Source organism: Limulus polyphemus, unplaced genomic scaffold (assembly GCF_000517525.1).
Source record: "Limulus polyphemus unplaced genomic scaffold, Limulus_polyphemus-2.1.2 Scaffold1571, whole genome shotgun sequence".
Taxonomy (NCBI): Eukaryota; Metazoa; Arthropoda; class Merostomata; order Xiphosura; family Limulidae; genus Limulus; species Limulus polyphemus.
Window position 1 is genome coordinate 125015 of NW_013667181.1, and position 12311 is coordinate 137325.

General features: G+C 31.2%; 1 protein-coding gene across 9 annotated transcripts in view; it reads left to right on the forward strand.

The window, feature by feature from the left end:
* The window catches only part of LOC106464149 (calcium uptake protein 3, mitochondrial-like), a 131844-nt gene that overhangs the window by 50662 nt on the left and 68871 nt on the right, over positions 1–12311 (forward strand). For 7 of the 9 annotated variants that reach the window (XM_022391833.1, XM_013924267.2, XM_022391839.1 and 4 more), the window contains one exon: positions 9147–9227. The exons of the other annotated variants lie outside the window; for them this stretch is intronic. In XM_022391833.1, coding sequence (XP_022247541.1) covers positions 9147–9227 — 81 coding nt within the window. The remainder of the gene's footprint in view (positions 1–9146; positions 9228–12311) is intronic. 9 annotated transcript variants of the gene reach the window in all.

Consider the following 12311-nt stretch of genomic DNA (forward strand, 5'->3'; position numbering starts at 1 on the left):
CGCCAGTTGGCAGTCGACTTGGGGTGAGCAGTGTCGTAACAAGCTTTTCCAAATCAAACTTTCTGTTGCACTTTGGCTGTCTTGTTTCCCTAAGGATCGGAAGAAGGAAGTTGTCCTGGCTAGGCTATTCATTGGTCACAGTTTTTTAACTCATGTTTTCTTTTATCTGGTACTGACCCACCAATGTGTATCCTTTCTGATACTCAAGTCACAATAGCCTACATTTTACTGTTGTGCTGTTGCTATGACCATGAATGACGGCACCATTTTTGATGTATACTTTTCTACGGGTTTACCCCTGACGTTAGACAGTATCATTGTTGATGGTGACACTGTACAACTTGACTGTGTTTTTAGCTTTTTGCAGGTTTTAGACCTTTTTTAATTCTATTTAAATGTTTTATCTCAGTTTTCAACATTGTTTAGTTTTAACTCATCAATTTATTTTTACATTTCTTAACAAATTTACTTTTACATTTTTTACTGGTTGTATGGCACAGATAACCTAATTGTTTTGCACTAAAAAACGCCAAACAATCAACCAACCAGATTTATCCAACTCTATTACACTTCTTTTATCCTGTTTGTATCACCCATCTACTCTCTGCCTGTTAACGAAAGTGGTGTGTTTGACTCTGGTCCATCTACCACTCCCACCAGGCAGTCCTACTGTTGTTCACCTTTCAGTCTTCTTTATCTCTTTGTTTAACTGAAGTTAGTCAGTTTCTACTGTAGCATGCTATCAGGCAACCTTGTTGATTACCTTTCAACATCTTTGCTATGGTTACGTCTTTCCCCTCCAACACAGTCTTTCCATCTTGTTCTGGTCCTTTGTCCGATTCTTTTGCCCGTCAAAAACTTCAATGTGGTCCTATGTACCCTTAACTATTTGAACTATTTTCTTCTTGTGGTTGCCACAGATCTGGTCTTTATACATTGGTAGCTTTCTGTACTTTGTTTCTCAAATCATCCTCGTTCTTCTTTTCTGACTGCTTGTTTCTTCTTAAGTCTTTGACAGCTTTGGAGGTCCTTCTCATCAATTACTCTTCCATCAACCTTAGCCCTCTATGATCATACTGATTCTGATCATTTTTTGTGACCAATTTGAGAGGTCAGGTGTTACATGACACACATAGTACCATTCTGATATTCCCACAATTATTTATTCTTCCCATGGGATCCCTCTTCTTGCAGGGATCTCTCATCCTCTATTCTTACTGAATGGATTGGGTTCTTCAACTCATCTGGATCGTATATTCTTCTCTGGATGGAGATGTTTACAGGCTGTATCATCTTTCATCACATCAAATCTACCCCTTGACTCCCTCTCTGGCTTCACACTTTTGAAAGCCTTCAGGCTGAAATGTAGACTATGCCCAACACCTTTGTCTCTCATTACCTCCACTATCTGGCACTTTCATCTCCCCCAGGATATCACCTACCTTTTGTTGTCATTTTCCAGTCTACTTATCATCTTTGATGGGTAAGTGGTTCTTTTACTTCCTCACCCATTTCTATATCTATATGATTCGCTTCTTGGAACCTACCCAATGGAAGGTGTTGCCTCCCAGAATAGTAGAAAGTATTAGATCATACTGCCCTTGCCCCAGATTTGCCCACTGTTGAGATGGGGTTTTGTGCAAAACTAGACCATGCCTTCCATGGTCAAGCATGGAAAATTACAGAAACAGGGGAGTAAGGGGTTGGTCAGTTTGTCATGGTTGAAAAATACAAAATCAAGTGGGTAGTATTGTTCTTTCCTTTTTGTATTAACCACAAATTTCCAAAGTACTTCTCTTGAGAGTTTCTACATTTAACCTTTTTCGCATATATTTCCTTTGTTTATTTTACTGTTGGTGGCTGAAGTAGAAACCTGCCAATCATAAAGCAATGAATCCTGCTATTAGACTGTTTGTATAACACCATAATATGACACCATCTATAGCAAATGAGCTCATGCGGTGCAATTACCAGAGCTTTCTCATACAGTTTATCGTAATCCTAGGTTCTGAGAATACAGTGGGAGAGGATTTATCAGCTTGTTTATAGTACGGTGGTTGTAACAAGAATTGTCTAAAGTAACAAAAGTGCAAGAAAATGTTTATGATATGGCTCTGTACAAATTCTTGGTCAATCCAATAAACTTGGTAGGTACTTGGATGTTAGTTATCCTCCCAGGGTAGTAGTAATTTAGTGCTGTAAGTGTACAAAGTTTGTAAATGCTTATGAATATGTGTGTGTATATATTATGACTGTTTACTCATAAACACTTTATTTTTAGTTATTTTTCTTAAAACATAGAACAATAAAACATATATAGAAAAACAATGACTTCTAGTAGTTACAATGGTATAAACTTGATTTGTACTCATACATTGTACTTGCTAAGCCTTGCCATAAGAGCCTCATTTATTCTCTAAAGTGGAGGGGAAAGACAAACAAAATTTTGTAGATTTCAAAGGTTCATTTTAGAAAACCAAAAAAATGATCAAGTTACTATAATGGTACACATAAAATCAATGTAATTTATCTGGCTTTCTAACTAAGCTATATGTGGGTTAAAAAAATATCATTGCTGTTCAGGACAAAGAGTTAGTCAACAGAGTTCACCATTTCTAGTGAAATTACAAACTAATTACAAATGACTACCATAGTTATTTAGTTTGAAATGTGCTCTTTCTATTAGTTATGTTCTCAACATAAGTAGACATGAGTATACAAAAGGCTTTGTAAGAATGGATTAGTGGGTGGGGCTACCGTAGTAGGTTTGCAAGATATCTCAGCAAATCAAAAAGGTGGGAGATTCTTATATTCTATCTTATAACTATCTCAAATTTTAACTTGTAATTCGTTAGCCACTATATATATGTTGTATGGTAGGCATAATAAAATATGAACTCAAAGTATGGATTTCTAATGAAAGTTAACATAAATTGAAACATTCATAAATCATATGCTTGTAAACTGTTTAACATAAATACTCCATCTAGAAAACTTTGACATTTCTCTCTCTCTCTCTCTCTCTATATATATATATAGTATATTCAGTATTGTACATTGAATATCATGTGTACTGATCTTTGTAAGTTGTTTTAGAAAAATTAATTTTATATCCAGCAATAGAAAAAATATTCAAAAAATGTAAACATGATGTATGCTAATAGTTGAAGCTAGTCTTTTTTTTAAATAAGTTATTATTGAGGTTTTAAGGGTGATGAAGTTTATTAACATTATATAAAACTTTGTTATTTGAAAATGTCATTAAGTAATATATATATATGTGTGTGTGTGTGTGTTTCATCAACAAAAATTTTGTAAAGTTTGTAGGGAGAAACTTGTGGAACACTATTAATCGTATTATTTTCAGGTTTTACAGTTTTATACTGCTTTGCATGTTTGATACGTTTTCATGTACAACAATTTTGGATGAACAAAATAACTTAATCTTACACTATATTGCACCTGAAGGCAGGATTTCATCTAGCTTTCCATATATTTTGGCCTCAAATTTTTAAGACAATTTTAACTCAAAAGTATTAAAATTGGTATTTTGTCTTATTCTGACATTTAATGTAATTCATGAAGAAAAAAGTTAATACTCTCATTTCTGCACAGCTGCAAAGAGTTTTGCTTGTAAACAAAACAACCTATTTGTTGATTTCTTTTTAGAATTTTTATACCCTTCGCAAAGAATAACTTTATTCTTACTAAGAACCTATCACCCCCTTGAGAATATATTATCCATTTCTTGATTTTCAAAAGTTTTATAGTTTCTGTAAACTTCTCTTTCAGTTCCCTTTGTTATGAATTGTGAAAGTATTTGTGTGTTAAATATGTTTGAAAGTTACAGAAATTTTCTTCAGTGAGAAGATATAACATAACTTGAGTTAAAGTAAATAAACTTCTACAGTTTAGAGATGGGTTGAATGGAAAAATGAAAACTATTAAATGTTTAACACTGTAAAAATTTACAATGCTAGGAGAAGTTTTGGTTATCATCAAGTACAAATAGTTTACTTAGATGCAAGAATATACACATGTATGTATGTATATTTTTGTAAACTTAAGTTTTTTTTATTATGCTTGCCAAATAAAATTGTCATCAAATCAGATAAGTTTATTGTTTAGTGAATATGGTAGGCAAAATATTGTGATGACTTAAATCTTTATTAAATATCATTTTTACATTTATCCTATTCTAACAACATATATATATATATTGTCTAACTGGCTACTTAATTATTTGTAATTATAATTTTAGTCATGACTTATTTTAAATAAAAACGTTATTATGATAGTAAAACATTTTAATTATTTAATTATCAATTTATTTGATTTACAGAAAATCAGTATGGGATTACTGCATATTTGTATACAAACAATGGTGGTCACTTGGTGGTATTTAATCGATATTGTTTATTCATCTGCCAAATTAGGAAATGACCATAAAATTGTTTGAAAATTATTATTTTTTATAAACAAGTATTTTTCATAAATGCAAAAATGGCAATCTTCTGATAAGGTCTATCATATGGAATCAAGGGTGATTAATTAAAGAAAAAAATCATGAGAGTTAAAAAAAATAGGAAAATTGATATCATGCTAGAATAATGCAGTGGTTGAAAAAGTTAAGACATTAGCACATACCCTTTTTTTGTACAGGTTGTAAAGGGCATGGTGTACTGTTTGGTTAATCAAATGTAATCAATTGATGAGCACATCAATTAGCATATACCAGTAATCACCCAGGTCTACTCTTGACTCTCCTTACTGCTCATAAAGATAGTGAGTTTCTTGGCACATTGTAATTTCCTACAACTGTCTTTATGCTCTTGCAAACAGGAGATTCAAGGTATATCCCAAATTATTCTTAACATTTGTAGTCTTGCTGCACAATAATGGAAACAAAAGCTTGATGAGATTGTGATATGATATCTAAGTAGAAGGCACTAACAAAAGTGCAGGATTATACAGCCATTTTCATTCTGATTTCACCTCTGAGCTTCAGGTTGGAGCAGTATGCAGATTAACAGATCTTCTTTACAGATCAGACCTTTTGAAGTCATTGAGCCAACCTGCCAGTTAAGAGTGTTGATGTTTGCTTCTTTGAATGGTAAACCAGTGGTTATTATTACTATCTTCACAGCACAAAAATATTGGAGCTCTGTAGAAATCAATCTGTAAGTAAGAAGGTGAATTAATCACTACAAACTAAGGACTTGAAGAAACTGGTGAGAACTTATGAAATGATTTGTAAAGTAATAGGATTTCACTAAAGATGTTACAAGAACACTGAACACTTTGTTGGTAGAAAATCCTAGGTTGCAGGTAATATGAATAATGATGAAAAACAGCAAAGTTGAAGATGAAATTATTTCAAGAAGGAAGATGAAAATTGCACAAATTACATTTATGATTACTGTCGTAAAGCACTGGTGATTGGAACTAACATTACTGACTGGCTAACAAAATTTTAGCTCTTCGATAGAGGTTTTGCCACCCTGATGGATACGCTCTGTCCTGGTAATCTTGAACAGTAGTTGAACAACAAATTAGCTTATTATGTATTAAAATATAAGAGCAAAGTTTTCATTCATGTTTTTTTTTAATTAATTCATAAGTTTTGCTCATAGTTTGAGCAACTATATTTGGGTGTTTCACCTAAAAACTGGCTCCTTTAATTAAGAATATTCAAACTTAAAACAAATGTCATATCATATTAGTCATGCAATAATTAGTATTGTTATAGTAGTACTAAGAACGTTAGACAACAAAATTTAGTGTAAAAATATCTTTAGAAATGTTGAAAATAATGCCATCTGTTACAAAACTAAAACAATAACTGATGACTCAATATGTCACCGAGATAAATTCTGTCATGAGCTTTGTTTAGACCAATGCTTCTCAACTGTTAGTTTGTAGACTAGCACCAATCTGTCACAATAATCTTGATAGTCTGTGGGATATTACAGACACAAATAAAAAACAACTGACAAAATATTCATGACTAAATCATAATGGTTTTTCATTGTACTTGCATTTTCATGGTCTGCAACAATTTAGGAAGGCACTGGGCCAGTCCCTGGTATCAAAAAGGTTAAGAAATGATTGTTCAGACTATTCTTCTCAAATTGATTCCTTGATGCTATAACTCACTAACCCTAGCTTTTACATAAATTTATCCAATTTGCTGTGGGAGTTCAATGTGAATGTTGAATTAATATGTCATTCCAGTTGGGAATATATATATATATATACCACACACACACATATATATATGTATATTCTTGCATCTAAGTAAACAATTTTCACTTGATGAATAAAACATTGTAAATTTTTACATTGTTAAACTTTTAATATTTAGGCCTACCTTCTGGGAATTGTCTGGATTTTTTTTTCTTCTGGAAATTGCCCAAATGCTGCTTTTTGATTGTTTACCTGCAATTACTTCTTATTGGCCCATTGATTTGTAACGTGCATTTCTCCTTTGAATTTCCTGTGTTTTGCTTCGGCAATGAGAAAGGTTATAAAGGTTAGAGCAGCTGGGTTGTTGTTTTGTGGTAGTTAATACATGAGAAGGGATACAGATGTTTAGTATTGCACAATTTTATAACATTTAATTGTTCTTTTATTCAGTATGTTTTAAGGTAAATAGTTTATTAGGTTTTCTAGTACATAACTTGCAACATATGTAACTGAACTTAAGCTATCATGTCATTATCTCTTTTTTTCAATGTTTAGTATTGTCAGTCTTTCATTATTCTTAATTATTTGTTTTATATAAAAGTAAAATCTTCTATTAGTGCTTTAGTATATGAATATACAGTGTGTTTCTATCTTCTTGTATTATTATAGTATTTATTCTCTGTGCAGAATTCACATAACACATGGTAAAGAGAGATATTAAGCTCATCTCGTTTTAGCTGCCTTTGTTTCTTGTTATTCTTGCGGTGGTAATACCTATCCTGCACATGGGAGGATTTGCTGTAATAATGTATTTTGTGTAAAGATGTAGGCCATGTAGACACTTGTCCTCCAGTGTTAGATGTGGTGACATCTTGAGGTTATAACCTCCTTTATGTTTCAATATGATTGACCAACAGTGAAATAGGTGGTGCAAGCATCCTGAGAATATAGTTTTATAGAACTTGATATATAATACTATGATCTTATAGTTAGATCTCTCTCTCTCTCTCAAGCTTAAGCCCTCAGTTTGGTAAGTGAAGTTTAAGTTTTTTTTTTGTAAATAGAAATACTCTTCTAAACTTTAACCTGTAACATTAACTAATTCATATTAAACCTCTTTATAAGTTGTCAGGAGAGAATAGAGTTAGATATATAGTAAAGGCACTGCCCTTTGTCTGTATCGAATTGATTCAGTCTTGTATTTGCCTACGTTATGTAACTGTATCTAACAAAATTGTTATACTACATAGGTACTCAAGGTATATAGTGACTGAGAGAAATGATAGTTCTGATGGCCAAGTTATACATGAAAAGTTGGCAGAAAACTGCCAACGACTATATGGCACAAACAGTTTTACTGTTTCTATGGCACGGATAAAATGTAATTTTGTAAGCTCTTTGAACAAGAATGAGGGCCAAAATTTGTTAAAACCAAATAAATAATAAAGGTCCAGCAATAAGGCCTTTTAATGTACAGTTTGAAAAAAATCTTAGATCAAATGTGAAAAAAGTCAATACCTGTCACACACTAAGAGAAATAAATCACCAAAATTAGACAGAAATATATTTCTCTTCTTTCTTTTTTTTTTGACATAGTTTCCAATAAATTTTGCGTTTTACTTGTTTGTCAACAACCAAATAAACCAGGGAATGCATCTCCTGTAAAATTTGTTATATATATTAAACTGTTTATCGATATTTTAAAAAGAAGCATTTGCTCACAAAAGATGAAAGCAAAATAAATAAAACACTGTGTCCTAAGGTAGGATTGAACCTGCAATGCTCTGTATATTACACTGTAACATTAACCACAAGACTACACTTTAGGTTACATACAAAGCAGACGTTTGGAAAGAAAGCTGAAAATCATCATCTTCCAAAAGTTGGTAGTATCATCTACGCATGAAATATATTCTACCATTGGCTAATCTAGGGGTTGACATGTGACAGTGACATTAAACATGCAGTTCAGGTAGCACTGTTTGTACTTTGTTTAAAAAAGAAGTAATACCTATAACAAAATTAATACTACTACTAATAATAAAAGTAATAGTAGATTACAAAGTTGCCTCAGTTGTTTTTTCTAACTAGGCATATGTGTCTGACATCTCCACTTTATATGACTGGGCTCTTTTTATAACTTAGCATTTTTTCACACTGACAATGTTTTTGTTACAGATAAGTTGAACAGCATCGGCAAGATGAATTGTCAGGTCAGTAACTGGGAATGGGCACTGAAGACAAAAAAAAACTCTGCATGTGTTATAGATCATCAACTAGTTTTTCTATGTTTATAGAAGACTTGGGGCAGTATATGTAGTATAACAGGATTCCACTGGACTCTGTTTACTATAAAACCATTTATATATAATAACTTTTCCCCAACTATAATAAAATATAAAAACAGGCATAAATATTGAGGGCTAAAATCAAACATTTGATTACACTTACCATACTGGTGAAAATAAGTTATAACAACTTGGTACTTGAAATTGCAATAACTTAAAATTTAATTTTTGAACAAGTTGTGAGGGAAAATAATTTTTTCAGTGGTATTGTTTGTAGTTTCTTCACTATATAAAACATAGTTACACTTCTTTGGAAGTATATCATCTAGCTTTGTTGTTTGTATGTTTTCTGCATGAGATTTAATTTTTACAATGATTTGTTGAGAACTTGTTTATCGAACACTTAATTGTAGTTCAGTTCTTGGATTATAAATTTCTGAATGTTATATAACATAATTGTTAATTTGCATGTTATTTTATAAGTAAAAGTTTATTCCATTTTTTGTGTGGGAATATTTTTCAATATTTTTTCACAGTGAAATAAGATTTTAGCAACTTTTGTTATGAAAGCATGTTTGCATTTGCCTTATTAATTTATGTGTGTATACATATACCTTCTTGAATAAATAAATATATATATATGTATATATATATATATACCTATATTTGTAGGTTCAGCATGTTGTAGTGTCATCTTTATTTAGGAGAACTTCAGGAAAACTTGGGCTATATACAGGGGTCCAGCCAAAACTTGTAAGTTATAATATATGTTAGCAACAAGGTGAATCCTGTATTATGTGATCAAGATGAGGGAATGGTGGAGGGTCTTTTTCTAACTGTCTTGCCTCTGCACTTGTTGAATGCTACCTGTATACATTGGCTTCATGTGTTTTTTGAGGTTCTGCATTTTCAAACTAATCATTTACTTGAAATTTAATCTTCTCAGTATGTGTGATACTATATTAATTTTCTTCACTGCTTTGCCTATAGCCATATGGAAAGTTATGTGTGAAAAACCACATGACTGTGAGTCTGCTGTATTCAAGGATAGCTAAATTGTTCATTACTGTTTGCTGTAACTTTACTCTTGTTGATTCTAGTACATAGCTATTTCTCTAATATAATTTTTTGTTATCATTGCCTGGTAACCAAATGAAATATTACTGAAATCTTACAGCTTAGAAAGAAGCATTTTAATATGAGAGAAATTTCCTTAAAATTGCACTTTCAAAAGTAATCTTTGATATGACCCAAAGGGTTAGAAATATATTCTCTATCACAGAGATAACTTCAAGAGCAAGCTTGAGTATTAGAACTCGGCCATTTTCTCCCATATAAGTTATTGAAAAAGTAATACTATACTGCCTTAAACAGACTTTAGTACTGTACTTAACATTGGCTTTAGATGTCAACTGAAAAAAAACAAAAAACAATGGGGTAATGATTAGCCTTTTATGGGTGACTGCAACTGGTTTAGAAAATACTTTTCTTAAAGTGACATCACCAGTGATCTTGAAACTCCTTTATTATCATGTACAGCATTTATAGCCTTAAAAACCTCTTACTGTGAGCTAAACATCAGTGACCTTATTCAAAATAATGAGTAAATCAGTAGTAATGTAAGGTAGATGTTATATACCTGAGTTTAAGAAAGTTGTTCAGTCAGAAGATGTGTATATAAAAGTTCTGAGCTTGAGGAAAGTTTCTCATCACAACTTTATGTTTTCGAATTAAACCTTCAAGAGCAAAATTAAATTGGTGAAATGCTTTGGTATATTAAATTATTTTATGAAGTTGAGAGTTAGTTTCATAACTAGATAGAAGTTCATAATATAGTAACCAAAATCCAAAAAGAAAGGTCTTATCCAAAGTAATAACAATATATTAGGGAAAGCAGGCACGGATAAAATGTAATTTTGTAAGCTCTTTGAACAAGAAAACAGTAGTTTTTTAACATTTGTCTTTTTCTTAACACAATCAGTGACAAACACCCAGTAACAAAGACTTGAATATTCTTCATGTATAATTTACACTGTAACAGTGACATTCTGGCTTGAAGTAAAATGGATAATCCTCAGATGGTTTAAAATAATTTAAAAAAAAAGAGAGAAACCTTATTTCTACATAAGTATGATTAGGAAACATAAGATTAGAATCTCTTGAAGTAAATTTTAATCATTTCTTGAGTTTCTTCAGAATAACTGAAGAAAGAAAATTCAAGTTTTTTATAAAATTATGGTTACAATATTTTTAAGTTGTGAATTACAAGTAATCTAAAACCAGCAAGTTAAAATGAAATTTAATAAAACAAATTGATAACCAGTGATTTGTGTGATATTGTATCACAATAATACTGGTTATAGAATTTGATATCATCTTTCTCTGCTGCCCCTACTCATCCACCCCTCCTTTCCACATGCACATTAATTCTAAAATGCTCAAGTGCATCTAATGAACACACCTGTTGTGTATGGTTGGTTTTATGAAGTAGTTTGAAACATGACATGAACTTCTACAAATTATTTAGCTTCTGCAAATATTTTTGTGTATGAAATTTGTAGCATTGAAAATTCAAAAAGATTTAATTGAGATACAGTTTTTAAAGAAACAATTAAAAATTCTTATACTTGTTGTACATATCAATTACTGGTTTTTATGCCTCCATAGGTTGCTTTAAAACTTTCATATAAAGTTATTGTTTTATAAAATTGCACATTTTGATATTGTTTTGATTTGAAAAACATTGCATGCAGTTTCACCACGTTTACAATTACTGACGTACAAAAAAATAATCTTTTTACCATCACAAAATTATAAACAAGTCGACTTTTTAAATTGTTAATCAGAAAGTTACAGTTAATACATGTAACAGGTTTTAAACCCATTTTATATTGATTTATACTATATATATATATATTTACATTTATTTCTGGAGATTTTATACCTATTCAAGAAGTTACTTAGGCCAATAATGTAAATGTCTCCTTTTTGGCGAAACAAAGCTTGATAAGTCAAGTGAATAGAGATCTATCTAAGCCTACTTCATCTTCTTCCATGAAAAATATTTCTTTTCTTATCTTACAGAAACATCATAATTGAGGAGAAGTTACCAAGCTAAGTTTTTATCACTTTGTTCTTACATTTGTGCAAATCTCTGCTAAATTGAAAGACATATTGGCTTATACAGTAGAAAAGAATGGAAAAATCTTTTAATAAATGCTTATTTCTCTAGCGTATGTCTTCTTAAAGCTGAGGTATAGGCAGTTACATCACACCATGACAACTGAAGTTGAGAAATAGTGGTTGGGTAGTCATTACAGTTACTCTTATATTGAGGTTACAAGTTTCAAATTAACATAATTTTGTTCAAATTATTTTGACTTTCCTAGTAAAGGTTGTGAGTGTTGTGCTATTGTTCAGAAATTTTTTGGCATATTTATGAACATTAGTGTTTTCATTTGGAGCATGCTGAAATCAACAAGAAATCAAAATTTGCATTTTTTTTATTTTGTGTTTCAAATTGAATATACTTAGAACTTTTTCAAGAGATACATTTCAAGTATGAAGGTTTGTTTTAATGTGTGAAAGAACAACTACAAGCTTATTTTCTATAATATTTTTAATTTAGTAGTGCAATTTGGATCTCTGGGCATCATAGAGTTAAAACACGTAACTAAAATTCAAAGTTTCCCTTTATAGATATATAATTTTTATTAAGAGTTTTGTTACTTAGTTGTTTGAAAGTTGGGTGTTTCACTTTCCTATTATTCTTCATACAGTTTTAACCCTCTCCAGACGAGTCATGGGTGAAAGGCCATGTCATTCGCTTGTTGACTT